At 37.5% G+C, this 12,445-nt stretch overlaps 1 protein-coding gene across 2 annotated transcripts; it reads right to left on the bottom strand.

Annotated features, from left to right (window-relative positions):
- Positions 1-696: 696 nt before the first annotated feature.
- On the bottom strand, positions 697-8,893 carry spz5 (spatzle 5 Toll-1 receptor). 2 transcript variants are annotated; one of them, XM_034327149.2, is made up of 7 exons: positions 8,537-8,893; positions 5,560-5,714; positions 3,018-3,107; positions 2,718-2,873; positions 2,411-2,572; positions 1,734-1,979; positions 697-1,330 (listed from the first exon to the last, which is right to left on the bottom strand). In XM_034327149.2, exons 1-7 carry the CDS (start codon positions 8,555-8,557, stop codon positions 1,159-1,161), a joined length of 1,002 nt encoding a protein of 333 aa, XP_034183040.2. In that variant the 5' UTR covers positions 8,558-8,893; the 3' UTR covers positions 697-1,158. The 2 variants fall into 2 exon arrangements, with proteins under 2 accessions (XP_034183040.2, XP_034183039.2); XM_034327148.2 differs by lacking the exon at positions 8,537-8,893 and adding an exon at positions 6,692-7,390.
- Positions 8,894-12,445: the final 3,552 nt, after the last annotated feature.

The following is a 12,445-nucleotide window of genomic DNA, read 5'->3' as shown; positions in this document are numbered from 1 at the left end:
TCTCTACTACTCGTTTAATACAATATATTTCTAATACTGAAAAATCGTAATGGTACCGGTATTTATCTTTGCTTCTACCTTACTTAAGTTAAAAATTGATTTATGTGCTAAATTAGTGTAAATTACTACTCTTCTCTGAGTGAACCGCTTCTTCGATTACAAAGGATGTCATATTATTACAAAATATGTGTTTTAATGGATTCGAAACATTGTGCAAGGCTTGGATTTACATGTGTTACAATTTTACATAATTGCGCAATTTGAAAATAGTACAACTAGTGCCATCTGATTACAAGCGAAAGAACTAAGAAGAGCGCTCTGCTATAATGTTCAGTATCGATAGGCTACTCTTTTAATAAATTATTACCTACCCTTCTAACAAACTATGATATCATAATTTTAGGTGAAATTATTGTCGTATATTCTATTTACCCTAATGAAGTTTAATTAAAGAAAAGGAAATTTTGTATTTCATTAATTTTGGCGCTTGCAACCAGAGAGCGCTAGTTGGATCATCTTCAAATCGCAGAATTACATACAATGAATTTTATTAATTTTTTTTTTAATAATACGATGTTCTTTTATATTATTAAACAAATTAAGTCACAATGATATTATAATTATGAACGTAAACTTTAAAAAGGAGGGATCAGTAATCGAAGGAGCAGTTCAATTATAAAGATATGGTGATTCACACTAATTTAACTTGAGTTCTTAAATCTTTATTTATAAACAATTACCTATACTATCGACAGTAGAAAAGTTAGCGTATCGCACCGTTTTTATAAATATTTGTGTCATATCAGTACGATTAAATCACTCGTATTTAAATCAACATAAAATAGTAAGAAACTGGAGGTACTTTAGTTAAGTATTAAACGAGTAAGAATTAAATAGAAGTACTATGCCAAAGTTCATTAATATCTCTACCTGTAGTCTTATTTCTTTTAATCCATGTACTTTCTTTTCCTCGATGATCAAAAGAAGTTGACAAAGTCCAGCGTTCCTTTAATTTTTCATTTTTTAAGTATTACACCGCTACGTAGACACACTACGAGAATCCTCGCAATGCTGCGTATTAGTGTACACATTCGTCTCGAGCATGTTCTCGAGAGAAATCTTTTCTCGACCTTTCACGATCCGTTTGGTCACATTCCTTCAATAATTCAACATAATCTGACAGCTACAGCCGTGTGGAAACCAAAATACGTCGGTGTACAGCTGGTTTCCGCTTCCTTCCAGCGCCACTAATCTCTTCTGGACATACTGTTGTTGACATTTGCTTGTGTACCCCGCAGGAACAGAGCAAAGAGCGTTACAAGTACTTGTCCTAGAAAGACAAAAACATAATTCAAACTTTATGCAAAATGCTCTTCGATTAAAAAAGAATAGACATATGATTAATACTCTTTCGCTATTTGGAGTCTGTAATTATAAATAGAAGCAATTCGTTTCGTCGATTATCACACTTAGAATTCAGTATTAATGACTTAGCGCTAAATGTGAATGCAAGGTCGAATACAGCTCCGAAACATTCACAAGAGAAATGGTGTCACATTCAGGGTCAATAGAAACTAAGATACAGGAACTAGGTCAAATTCTATCTCCAAAATGATTGGAAATAGAATGTCTATTTCACGTTTCTATTTCAAGTAGCTTATTGATGAAATTCCAAGTCCAAATTTCAAGCGACATTAAGATATCAAGTGAAGACACCAAATGGACAGACTCACGAGCACTTCTCGCTCTTGACAATTTGCGAGTACTTCTGATTCTGGTCCTGAAGATTCACCACGTACATCCAGTTCCCTTGATTGTTCAGGGCCGCCCTCGGAGTGATGTATTGCGGCACCGTGGGACAGATAGGAATCGAATCGAGATTAGACTGTCTCTTGTTGCGCATTTTGCTCGGTTTGCTGTACTTCAGCAACGGATTCTCGTAGACCGAGCGTGGTGCAGCTTTACTGTTCCGCGTGTATCTGAACGAACGAAGAGAAGAAGGAATAAAAAATTCTGTTGCACCGGGTAAAAATAACGCGCCACGAGCCGACTGCATAATTAATTAACACGTACGATTCGATAATTATCTTCGTGGTTTCCCGTTGTGGTCGAGCATAAATTAGTCACCGCGTTTGCAAATTTAATTAACACATTGGCTACCGTGCGGTTCGCCGATGACCTGTCTCAAGCTAATGATCCCAAAATATGGATAAAATAAAAATTTCTAATTTCTAATTGTTCGCGTTTCTTGCTCGAAGTATATCTTAAGCGGAAACAAGTCGAATAGTACGAAACCATTGATCATCCTTGAATCTTCTGACAGGAGGCAAGCAAAAAGCAGCAATAGAGCTCGGTAACTTAAACGGTATCGCCGCAGAGCGAGCAGCATTCGACACGTCTGAGTAATCACCTGTTTGCCCACCATGTTTGACCCTGTCCAAATGAGTTCAAGGATTGCGATTGAGAATAGAAGTGACGTTCGGGCGTTCGTTGGCCGACAGGATGGTATTTGACTGAAGGTGTTCCATCCACTAAAAATGGATTCCTTTGGGCAGGCGTGCTGTACCTGTAGCTGTATATACAATTAAAGGTTCATTTATATTTTACGTATTCTCTGCATCTGTTTCCAGAAATTTTGATCTACGATGCTTAGATTACGAAAATCGGTAGGTTCAAGCCACGAATAACGTCCTACACGGAATTAGCATCGGAATTACCCATTCTGGTGAGTGTCGTTGGATGGAGATCCGTAAATTAAAGCCGGCTGCCCTCTTAGAGGATACTGAGGCGGTAGAAATGGTAATGGTTGAGAATGTAACTGTGGCCCTCCATGCGGGGTGTAATCATAACCTTCGGCGTAATCCGGCACCGACCTTGAACGAAATTCATATCGTTCTTCATCAGTTTCACATAGACAATGAATTATTGAACAGAACATTAATTGCAACGATACGAATGAAGTTATAGAAAAATAAATCATGATCGCTTAATAAATAGATCACTGAATACAGATGTACCTGTAAATGTTGAAATCGTCTTTGGATTCGTCCCTGAGCACCGAGCTAAAGTCGAAGCTGCATTTTTCCACGAGAAACTTGATCAGCTGTCTGTAGTACAAATAAAAAGTAGAGTATAATAAAATAGGACAAAGTAATTTCGTAGTTGCAACTACGAAACGATCTATGACCCCCCGATTACAATAAAAATTCAGGTGTCGCGCATAATTTCTTGACCTAACTTTAATGAAATCGTTTCAGAAATGTATACAAAAAATTACTTATCCTTTCGTGTTTTATTCATGAGTTCGCGGTAACCAAGTTCTACGACCGATCTCAGTCATTCGTCTTGTAACCATTTCGAAACAGGATAAAATTAAATCGAAAATTATTAAATATTATTAAAAAGAAGCAGTCGTTCGAAATTCTCTGAATGATTGTCTTATTCGAAAATTCTCAGGAGAGAGTGAGTATATCCATAACTATCGCGCAAAGTATTCGCACAAATAGCCTATGAATTTCGAACGTGTGGAACGAGCAAAACGCAAGCGCCACGCACCACCACGAATCCCAGAAACTTTCTCTGAGGTGAAAGAAGTCCACCTAGAGATGTGACCCGATGTTTAATTCATGGTCCACGCCTAAAAGCTGTTTTCTCACGACTGGTCACCGCTATTCGAGCGTTGCCGCGATCACATGCTGCATCACGATCGATTCGCTTCCTGTGGACGTTGTCCGACTTTCGAATTGATGTAATTCGTCAATGGACAGAAATCGGAAGACACGAATTGACCTCGAATCCCTAGGCGTCGCTTTAACTCATGTCTCTTGTCACCGTTATATTTGACACCCGTATTTCAACGCCTTTTTTTTGTTGGTTCTTTCTCTTTTTTTTTTACCTGATAAGTGGGAGACCTGGAGAGAAAAGTTGTTTGGACGCTGCCTTTTGCAGGAGCGAGTGTGATAAAGTGTAAATAGAAGTGTGAAGTGTGAAAGTGACCAGTTAATTGCTGGGAGAAGAAGAAAAAACAGATTCATTAGAGTCGAATTAGCCCTTGCGTGAGGAAACAAGCATCGAAGTATTCGTTTCTCTGTTTGTTTTTGAGAATTTTAATACATTGCAGTATCTCATAGTAGAAGGGTGAATATCCTACGGACAAGTTCCAACACATCATCTTCATTTCTATCAAACAATTTCCACTGTTGAAATGAAATTTACTCTGACAACCCGCTAATTTTATAAGCACACAGCACCGTTTTCACCAGACTGTACGAGCAACAGCACTGAAATGAAGGCATCGTAACAGAAGTAGTATGCTATAGCGGAAATTCATGCTACGACTAGGAACGATTGTTGGCGATGATAAATTAATTACGTCCTCTGGATGCATCGCACGAAGGAATATCGAATCGCAGGAGTATCGACTCTGTCCATAACGGGTCCGATAATTATTAACAACAGGGCATGACCGCGTCAAGGCCACGGTTACGCTACGTTGATCAAGGAAAGAAACGTATCAGAGCGGACGCTCAAGCTCTTATTTATGTCGGCGTCCATTCGTTTTTACGTAACCATTAATTGCTGTCGAGTTAAAGCATCTTCAATGTGGAAAATTCAATGCAGATTTAAGATCCACTGCAATGCAACTGAAACATTTTTCTTATTTTGTCAATACTGGGGAAACAAAGAATTTTTAACTAAAACACCCAAGGCAAAATTTATCATTCTATAGGTTACTGGAGTATATAGAGAACGGATCCCCAGGATACGGACGTCGAAATTTCGCGTTCGTTATCCTGGAACTTTCCCTTCCCGAAATTCGTCCCGACACGCACGGTCAACCGATTTGTATGCAGGGACAGGGACCACGGCGTCGTCGAGAATATAAATAACAGGACAATGAATTGTATTTTTTATCAATTTCACAGTAGGGGCGAGACATTTTTTGGAAACTTGAAAGACGCGAAGAGCTGTACGGACTAATAGGCATTCGAGTGATTTAAAAGTTTAAGAATCATTTTCCGTGAGTCTGAAGCAAATGTCCTTCGTCCGAGTTACGTTTCCGGTACGCGACGAGTGATCCAGTTTCTTTCGATCGTTTCGCATGATTAGATTGGTCCGAGGACGCAGAATACGCGACCGATACCTTGAAACGACCATTTCTCATTCTCGCGTGGCTGTTAAGAGTTTGTATTATCATGCAAATGCGATAATAACACTGACATCATAGATCTGACATGCGGTATCCCACGAGCATTGTGCGTTCGCACTGTAACTCTGGCCCTTTTTCAGGAATCTTGCAGAAACACATCCGGTGTTTGCCGTATCTCCCCTATCATTCCTTTTGTGCTTGGATAACGAAGAGATCTTGCGATATATTTGCCTAACGTTATCCACGCGACCATTCTAAGGTTATCCCATTATATTAACCCCGTGGTGTCAGTCACTGATGACCCTTACAGCGTTCAACTTGTTAAACTTTATAATGAATTCACATCTTACAATCTACAGAATGATTCCTTATATGTACATGCCAGCGGTTTAATGAATTCATCTTCTTACCGAGGATAATGATCGGGACTTTCACAGAACGTTTGCCCCGGCTTTGCGCAATTAGGAGTGTGCCCAGGAGGTGCAGGTACAAATGGTTCGTACTGCGGTCGTCCTGGACATCCATACTCGAGGCAGGGCTCGTTGTGACTGTTCGCTAACGATGTCTGCAACCAAATCAAAGACAACATTTTAATAAAATATTTTACATAGAAAATTGTCTGTATAAATGACCCTGTTAAATGAGGTAATCAGGCGTTTAATGAGAATGTACACATCGGTACACAGTTGATCGATGAACAGGATTGCGGGTGATTAACGTAACTGGAACGCCATTTATACAACAGTTCGATAAAAATTATTAGGAGAAATCTTCTGACGAGTTATTGCGGAACCTCAATGAATCATCCTTCTCTGAAATAGTTTCGTTAACTTGCGGCACTTTATGAACGTAAAAGAATATGTCAGGCGCCATATACTCCCATTCATTGGTTCTTTCTTTTTAAAATTGACCAAGTCGAATGACGAAATCCATTTTCACTTTTATTGAAAGTAAAATCCTACTACTCGAACCAAATATGAAGATGAAATTGATACGAAGGTGTTGTTGCTGTTATTACTCCATTATCAAACATCTAATTATCTAATTAGATAATAGTTTGTTATATCATCGTATTCACGTGCGCGGTATTGAAACGCGTGTTCACCGAAAATAGTCTTCAGAAAACCATTACACTTTCACTTAGAAGCAATCGTTAGAAACACGTACACTAACGCTTCGTGAATTAAAAATATCCTCGGGAAACTTTCGTTAACGATCGCCCCGATTATCCTTACTTTGTATTGAACAATGTCAGATGTATTACAGCATAAATTTCACAGATTTCCCTGATACAAATCTACGCGATTATGTTTCACGTACAGTGATTACAGTGTTGAAATGAGTGAACAAGATTTGGGGCAACTCTCGGTTTCTGAACATTTGATTCACCGTCAGACTAGAAAGTTACTTGTTACTCTTATCGTTCTTAATCACGTTGCATTCATATTACTCGTAGTAAAAGTTTAATTTTCATCTATACCGATGGCGTTAATGATGGTTTCATCAATCATAAGTCCATGATATTTGAAAAAATTTACTTACAATTATGAGTAGTATGAAAAATGGCCTCATGTCTGATCCGAGCATCGGTCACTCTAACGAGAACACTTCACTGCAATAATTCAAGTCTGTTCACCACCTTTTTATTCTTATCAATAGCGAGTACAACGGCGACAGGTACAGTTTCAGCGACTATGGGTGTTTCGACGGAAACGCAGCGACTAAATTACATAATTGTTACTTGCGGAAGTAATGTTACTGTAACACGATAAACGGTTATCCGCTCGTGGGAGCACGTGCCGGTTATCCGCGCGGGAGGATGTGTTTCGCAAACTGAACGGATCGCGGAAACACTGACGTGCAATCATCGAGTCATTCGCGGTGTATGCGTTTACGGGTATCGTTGGCCGTGAAAACAGTACGCCTCTCTGTGCGAATAGATCTATCTTTCAACAATGAGCGTAACCCAATTAAAGAGCAGTTCACTTTGCATAGGGAAAAAATGCTAAACTTCAAAATAATGATTGTCGAGCTAGCGTTAAAGACTTCGATTAAGAACACCACTGTATAACGACACGGTCGAAATGAAAAGAATGACTGCGATCGCCTATATCTTAGTCACCGTCACTGTCACTCGTATATATGTATTCCGCACGGTTCGGTCCAGACCACGTCAGGGTTTGTCCTGTGCGATTTTACGCGCGACGATCTTACCTAGCAACGTGGGTAATTCGGTGTACCGATACCTACATTCGAGCTTGTGCCCCTTCCTAGTGTACGCGTGCACGAGTTCCGATCTAGCATCGGCCAGGGTGGGGTATAGGAATATATACTTTCACTGGTGTCCGTGGTGCGTGGTGCGCACTATTCGGACCGACCTTACGCCTTGACAAGATCGCGCTTTGGTCCTTCTCTTCTTAGAAAGTGTTACCAGAACGGGATCAATGAAACTGTATGAGCAAAAGGTCGACAACTCTATGATTTTTCTTTTGCTATATCTATTGATAGACAAGGAGCGGAAGTTGGGCCCAATAGCATTATAAATCCAATAGTAGTTTGAATTGTGTTCCAATTTTCATCATAAATTGTCGTGCAATTGATAGTAATAGTATTTTTCTATTAATTACCGTGATATCTGGTTGATTCTTAATCTTTATAACCATATCAATTTTCTAATGTAGGTTTTGTGAGGATCCAGCTAGTAATTAATTAATTATAATAATTTTTAGATCGATTGCTCGATCCTCGTTTACCTGAGCTGGGGAATTTTCATAGTTTTTTGCTTTCCAGTGATCGATTTCTGTACTTAAACGATTAAACAATAAGGAATAGCATTTTAGTTTTTTCTAATATAGGTATAGGTTTTTCAAGTCTTCTGTAAGTAACTAATGAATTATTAGCAATTTTTAGAGTGATCGTTCCTGTAAGTTTGATTCGTCGACTTTATAATTATTTATAATTAATTAATTACTATTTGGATCCTTACAAAAGCTGTATGTGAAAGTTGCTGCGAGTATGTACATTAAAAATCAATCATAAAAGTTATAAATGGTTAATTACAAAGAAGTTATTAATAATCTTTCCCTTCGCTGTTAATTTTTAAACATTTCGCAATGTCATCTACGGAATGGGATATTTTCGCATGATTTTATGACATAAAAGTACCGTAAAATGGCATTTATGGTGCCTCAATTTAAAGTCGAGGCCGAACTCCGAATTCCGCATCGGTAAAACAGATCATGTTTGAAAGAAACGGATTCTAGCGCCACCTCAGTTATTGCATCCAACTAACGGCATGCTATACTACGTCACCTTTCGCATACACCTAAATGATACGTGTATGCTACGATAGCTATACGTATAAGTACATAATTAAACAATACTAACCATGCATTCATTATTATTCATTTCCTTCCCGTAAAATTGTATTTGCAATGTGGTACTTCAGAATCTCAAAGGCATAGTTCCTGAAAAAAATATAACACAGATTAAATAGAAAAAACAGCATAAACGCAGCCAATTCGCTCGTATTATTTGCTGCATAATTAATAAATGTACCATAGAAATAATGATACAGTTATTAATTAGTCATCAAATAATAACGATTGCCCAGGTCTCACCACGGGGAGGTTGCTGCGGGTGGAGACCCGCCCTACCTCATCCCATCCACCCTCCATTTATGCAAATTTTTATTTTTATTCAATACCATCATCCTCTTGATGCACATTTGCAAAACGTTTTTGACTGTTGTGCAAACGAACAACAAAAGGAGCATTATTTTTATTCACTACCTACCTATCTACTTATCTATACATATATTTACGTAGATTTTTGCTTTTTATTCCTATCGCAACATTTTTCAATTTTGATTTTAATTACAGATCTGTAATTAATAAATATGCAATTGCATATTTGTCCTACATACTTATACTACTAAGAATAGCTACCTATACGAGCACTCGTAATTATATTAAAAATTCGCTTAAATCTAACGCTTCCTAATTAAACACTGCAGTGTTTTACGATTATATCTTAATGACCATATACATAAATAAGTCCAATGAATTTGTTGATTTTGTTGTCCTCACCAGAATACTTCCTAAAATAAAGCTGAAAAGGATTAAACATAATTTAAGAAAATAACGAGATTCATGTAGCCTTAATCATAAATTTACAACCTGCCTGAAACAAACAGAAAAGGATTAAATACAATTTTTGAAAATAGTACGGTTCAAATATTACCACTTATAAGAATCATTTTTCCTTTTCAATCATTTTCACCTTGTTTTACTTAATTGGATACATTGAATTCCATTTATGGACGCTAGATTTTATATTACATTTCTTCCAGTCAATTATCCGATATTATTATTTCATACTTCCTATAAAGATATATCTCTGTAACAGAAACTGATTAATTGAATCCAGATAAAGACAAAGAAAAATTAATAGCTGGAAAGAAGATACATTAGTAACAATAAAATTTTATAAAAGTCAGAGTAGTTGTTAATAACTCAAAATCAATTTGATACAAAATATGAATTTAAAGCAAACTTCAGTACCAAAATAAAGAGAAAAAAATTCAGAGAAATATATATTTGAGTTAAGTGATTTGAGTTAAGAACATTAATTATTTCATTTTATTGTATTTAATATTTGTTCATTTCGCGACAAATAGAACACAATATTTTAATTGAAACAACTGTCTTTTACTGCAATATATAGTACGTACAACCACGACTCTACTCGACTTTATTTCATTATATTATTCAATACACCTTTCAATGCAAATATATTGTAAATTGAAAAACTGGAAAGAAACTCACGAGTGGACTTTGCTTTTGAGGAAAAGAATTTGAAAATTTATAAAAGTAATTTAATTAGCTTCTCCGTAAGCTTGAAACAAAACATCGCGATTAAAAATTAAAACTGAACAACTTTAACAACGATCATCCACTACTTTTGTTTAAACAAAGTACAATTAAAATTAAATAAGCAATTTCAAATGAACAAATATTCCTTGAAATAATTTATCACCAAACATCACAAAATAAAATGAACTTCCATTTTAAATAAAACTTTATCGTATTTAATAATATTCTGAAAACATTAAATTCATATATTATTTAACAGTATTTCCAACAACCGAATGCTCAAAGTTTCCAAAATTAAAAAAAGGGAAGAGAAAAGAATGTGAACATGGCAGTGGGAGGGAGGGTACAGGGGAACCTGAAAAGAAAAGTTTGACTGCCCATAAGAGCAATCCCTAAGCAAACCCTATAAAAGAAACCGAAATCACACGCAACATTAATTTTAAAATTGCAAACATTCTGAACTATGACAAAACATCGGCTGGCAACGAAGGGTCTCACGCCCCCTAGACTTACGCCAGACGCTACATACCACCCACCCCGCCTGGACGTCGTAACGCCAGGACAGAGTGCACCCCTTCGCTAAGAGCGCTACCCGCCCGTCCAACACGTTGCATCCAACGGTGTCAGATTTGCGGACGCCCATAGTATAGACAAAAGGACCACAGTTTAGAATATGGTAACATATGGAAGTGTTCCGTATTCTAAAGCTGCGCCTGCAAAGGCCTAGTAATGCATGGGTATATCTCCCAGAGATGGTGTTCACGGTCTTAGGCCGCGGAATCCTTGACTAGCAATGGATTCCCACCGAATGTGAGTCATAGTTACTTCCACTAATTTAACAAATGCAAAAAAGTAAAAAATTTAATATGTACAAAAGCGTACGCGCGAAGGCTGCTCCATTATGCGCAACACTGAGCTGAAAAAAAGAAAAAAAGAAAAAACGCGAACTGTAACGCAACACTACTCAAATCTACCGAATTTTGTAAGACGCAACACTAATCTAAAAAAGGGGTACAGCCAATCCAAGGCTGTACCACGGCAGCTGGTCCATAGCTGCCTTATGGACCATGGCAACTCCACTGGATTGTTTTTGGGCATTTCTAATGCAAAACGCGGATATTCATTACCGCAACACTAATTAGCAGGGAACTCTATAAACTAATGCAAAGCAATCGCGTATTTATAAGTCGCAACACTAGGAAACAATCGCGCTAATGTCATTCACAACACTATCTTTAATAGACATGCAATTAAAATTCAAAAAAGGGGGATTCTCAAACCGTGAATTTTTTTCTCGCAACACTAATTTCATTAATTATATAATATGTACAAAAGGGTACGCGTGAAGGTTGTTCCAGTATACGCAACGCTACGCTGAAAAAAAGAAAAAAAGAGAAAACGCGAACTGTAACGCAACACTACTCAAATCTACCGAATTTTGTAAGACGCAACACTAATCTAAAAAAGGAGTACAGCCAATCCAAGGCTGTATCACGGCAGCTGGTCCATAGCTGCCTTATGGACCATGGCAACAACACTGGATCGTTTTTGGGCATTTCATCATATATCGCAACTCTAATGCTAAACGCGTATATTCATTACCGCAACACTAATTAGCAGGGAACTCTATAAACTAATGCAAAGCAATCGTGTATTTATAAGTCGCAACACTGGGAAACAATCGCGCTAATGTCATTCGCAACGCTATCTTTAACAGACATGCAATTAAAATGCAAAAAACGGGGATTCTCAAACCGTGAATCTTTTACTCGCAACACTAAAGCAATAAACATTAAAAAGCAAAACTCTAAAAAATCTTAAAGCAATCAACATTGAAAAGTTAAATTCTATTTTAAAGCAATGCAAGAAAGAAACGCGATATTTAAAGTTCGCAACACTAAATGAAAATCGCGATAATCATGCATACGCAACATTAAATTGAACCGTGATCGATATTCATTCGCAACACTAAATTGAACCGTGGTCAATATTCGCAACACTAAATTGAAAACGCGATTTGCCCAAAATGATGGGGGTCACGGGCCCCCTCTTCTCCTGCAATTACAAAACTACAACTACAGGCAAGCACAGTGACAAAGTAGTAACGATAATGATTTCCCATCCTTTTTTGCAAAAGGATGCAAAATTATTAGTAGTTCCCCTCTTGAAAGACAGTTTGTCGGGGCGCTTCGGCATATAGCCTTTTCTTTCTTCGGGCGGTCCACCCACCTGAAACTTATATCTAAAGCTCGAGACTTGCAAATTCGCAAAACAAAAATAAAACAATCAACAAAAAAGAAAAATCGCGAAACTCTAATTGACACGTGGACGAAAAAGGACTTTATACATATAAGTCGTTGTTCGTGCACACGTGCCGTGCTCGAGCAGAACTTGTGCGTTTCGTGCCATCGCGATCGCGTAT

The sequence above is a fragment of the Osmia lignaria genome, chromosome 14 (assembly GCF_051020975.1).
Source record: "Osmia lignaria lignaria isolate PbOS001 chromosome 14, iyOsmLign1, whole genome shotgun sequence".
Lineage (NCBI taxonomy): Eukaryota > Metazoa > Arthropoda > Insecta > Hymenoptera > Megachilidae > Osmia > Osmia lignaria.
The sequence above is the reverse complement of the archived record's forward strand: the minus strand, read 5'-3'. Positions and strand labels throughout refer to the sequence as shown.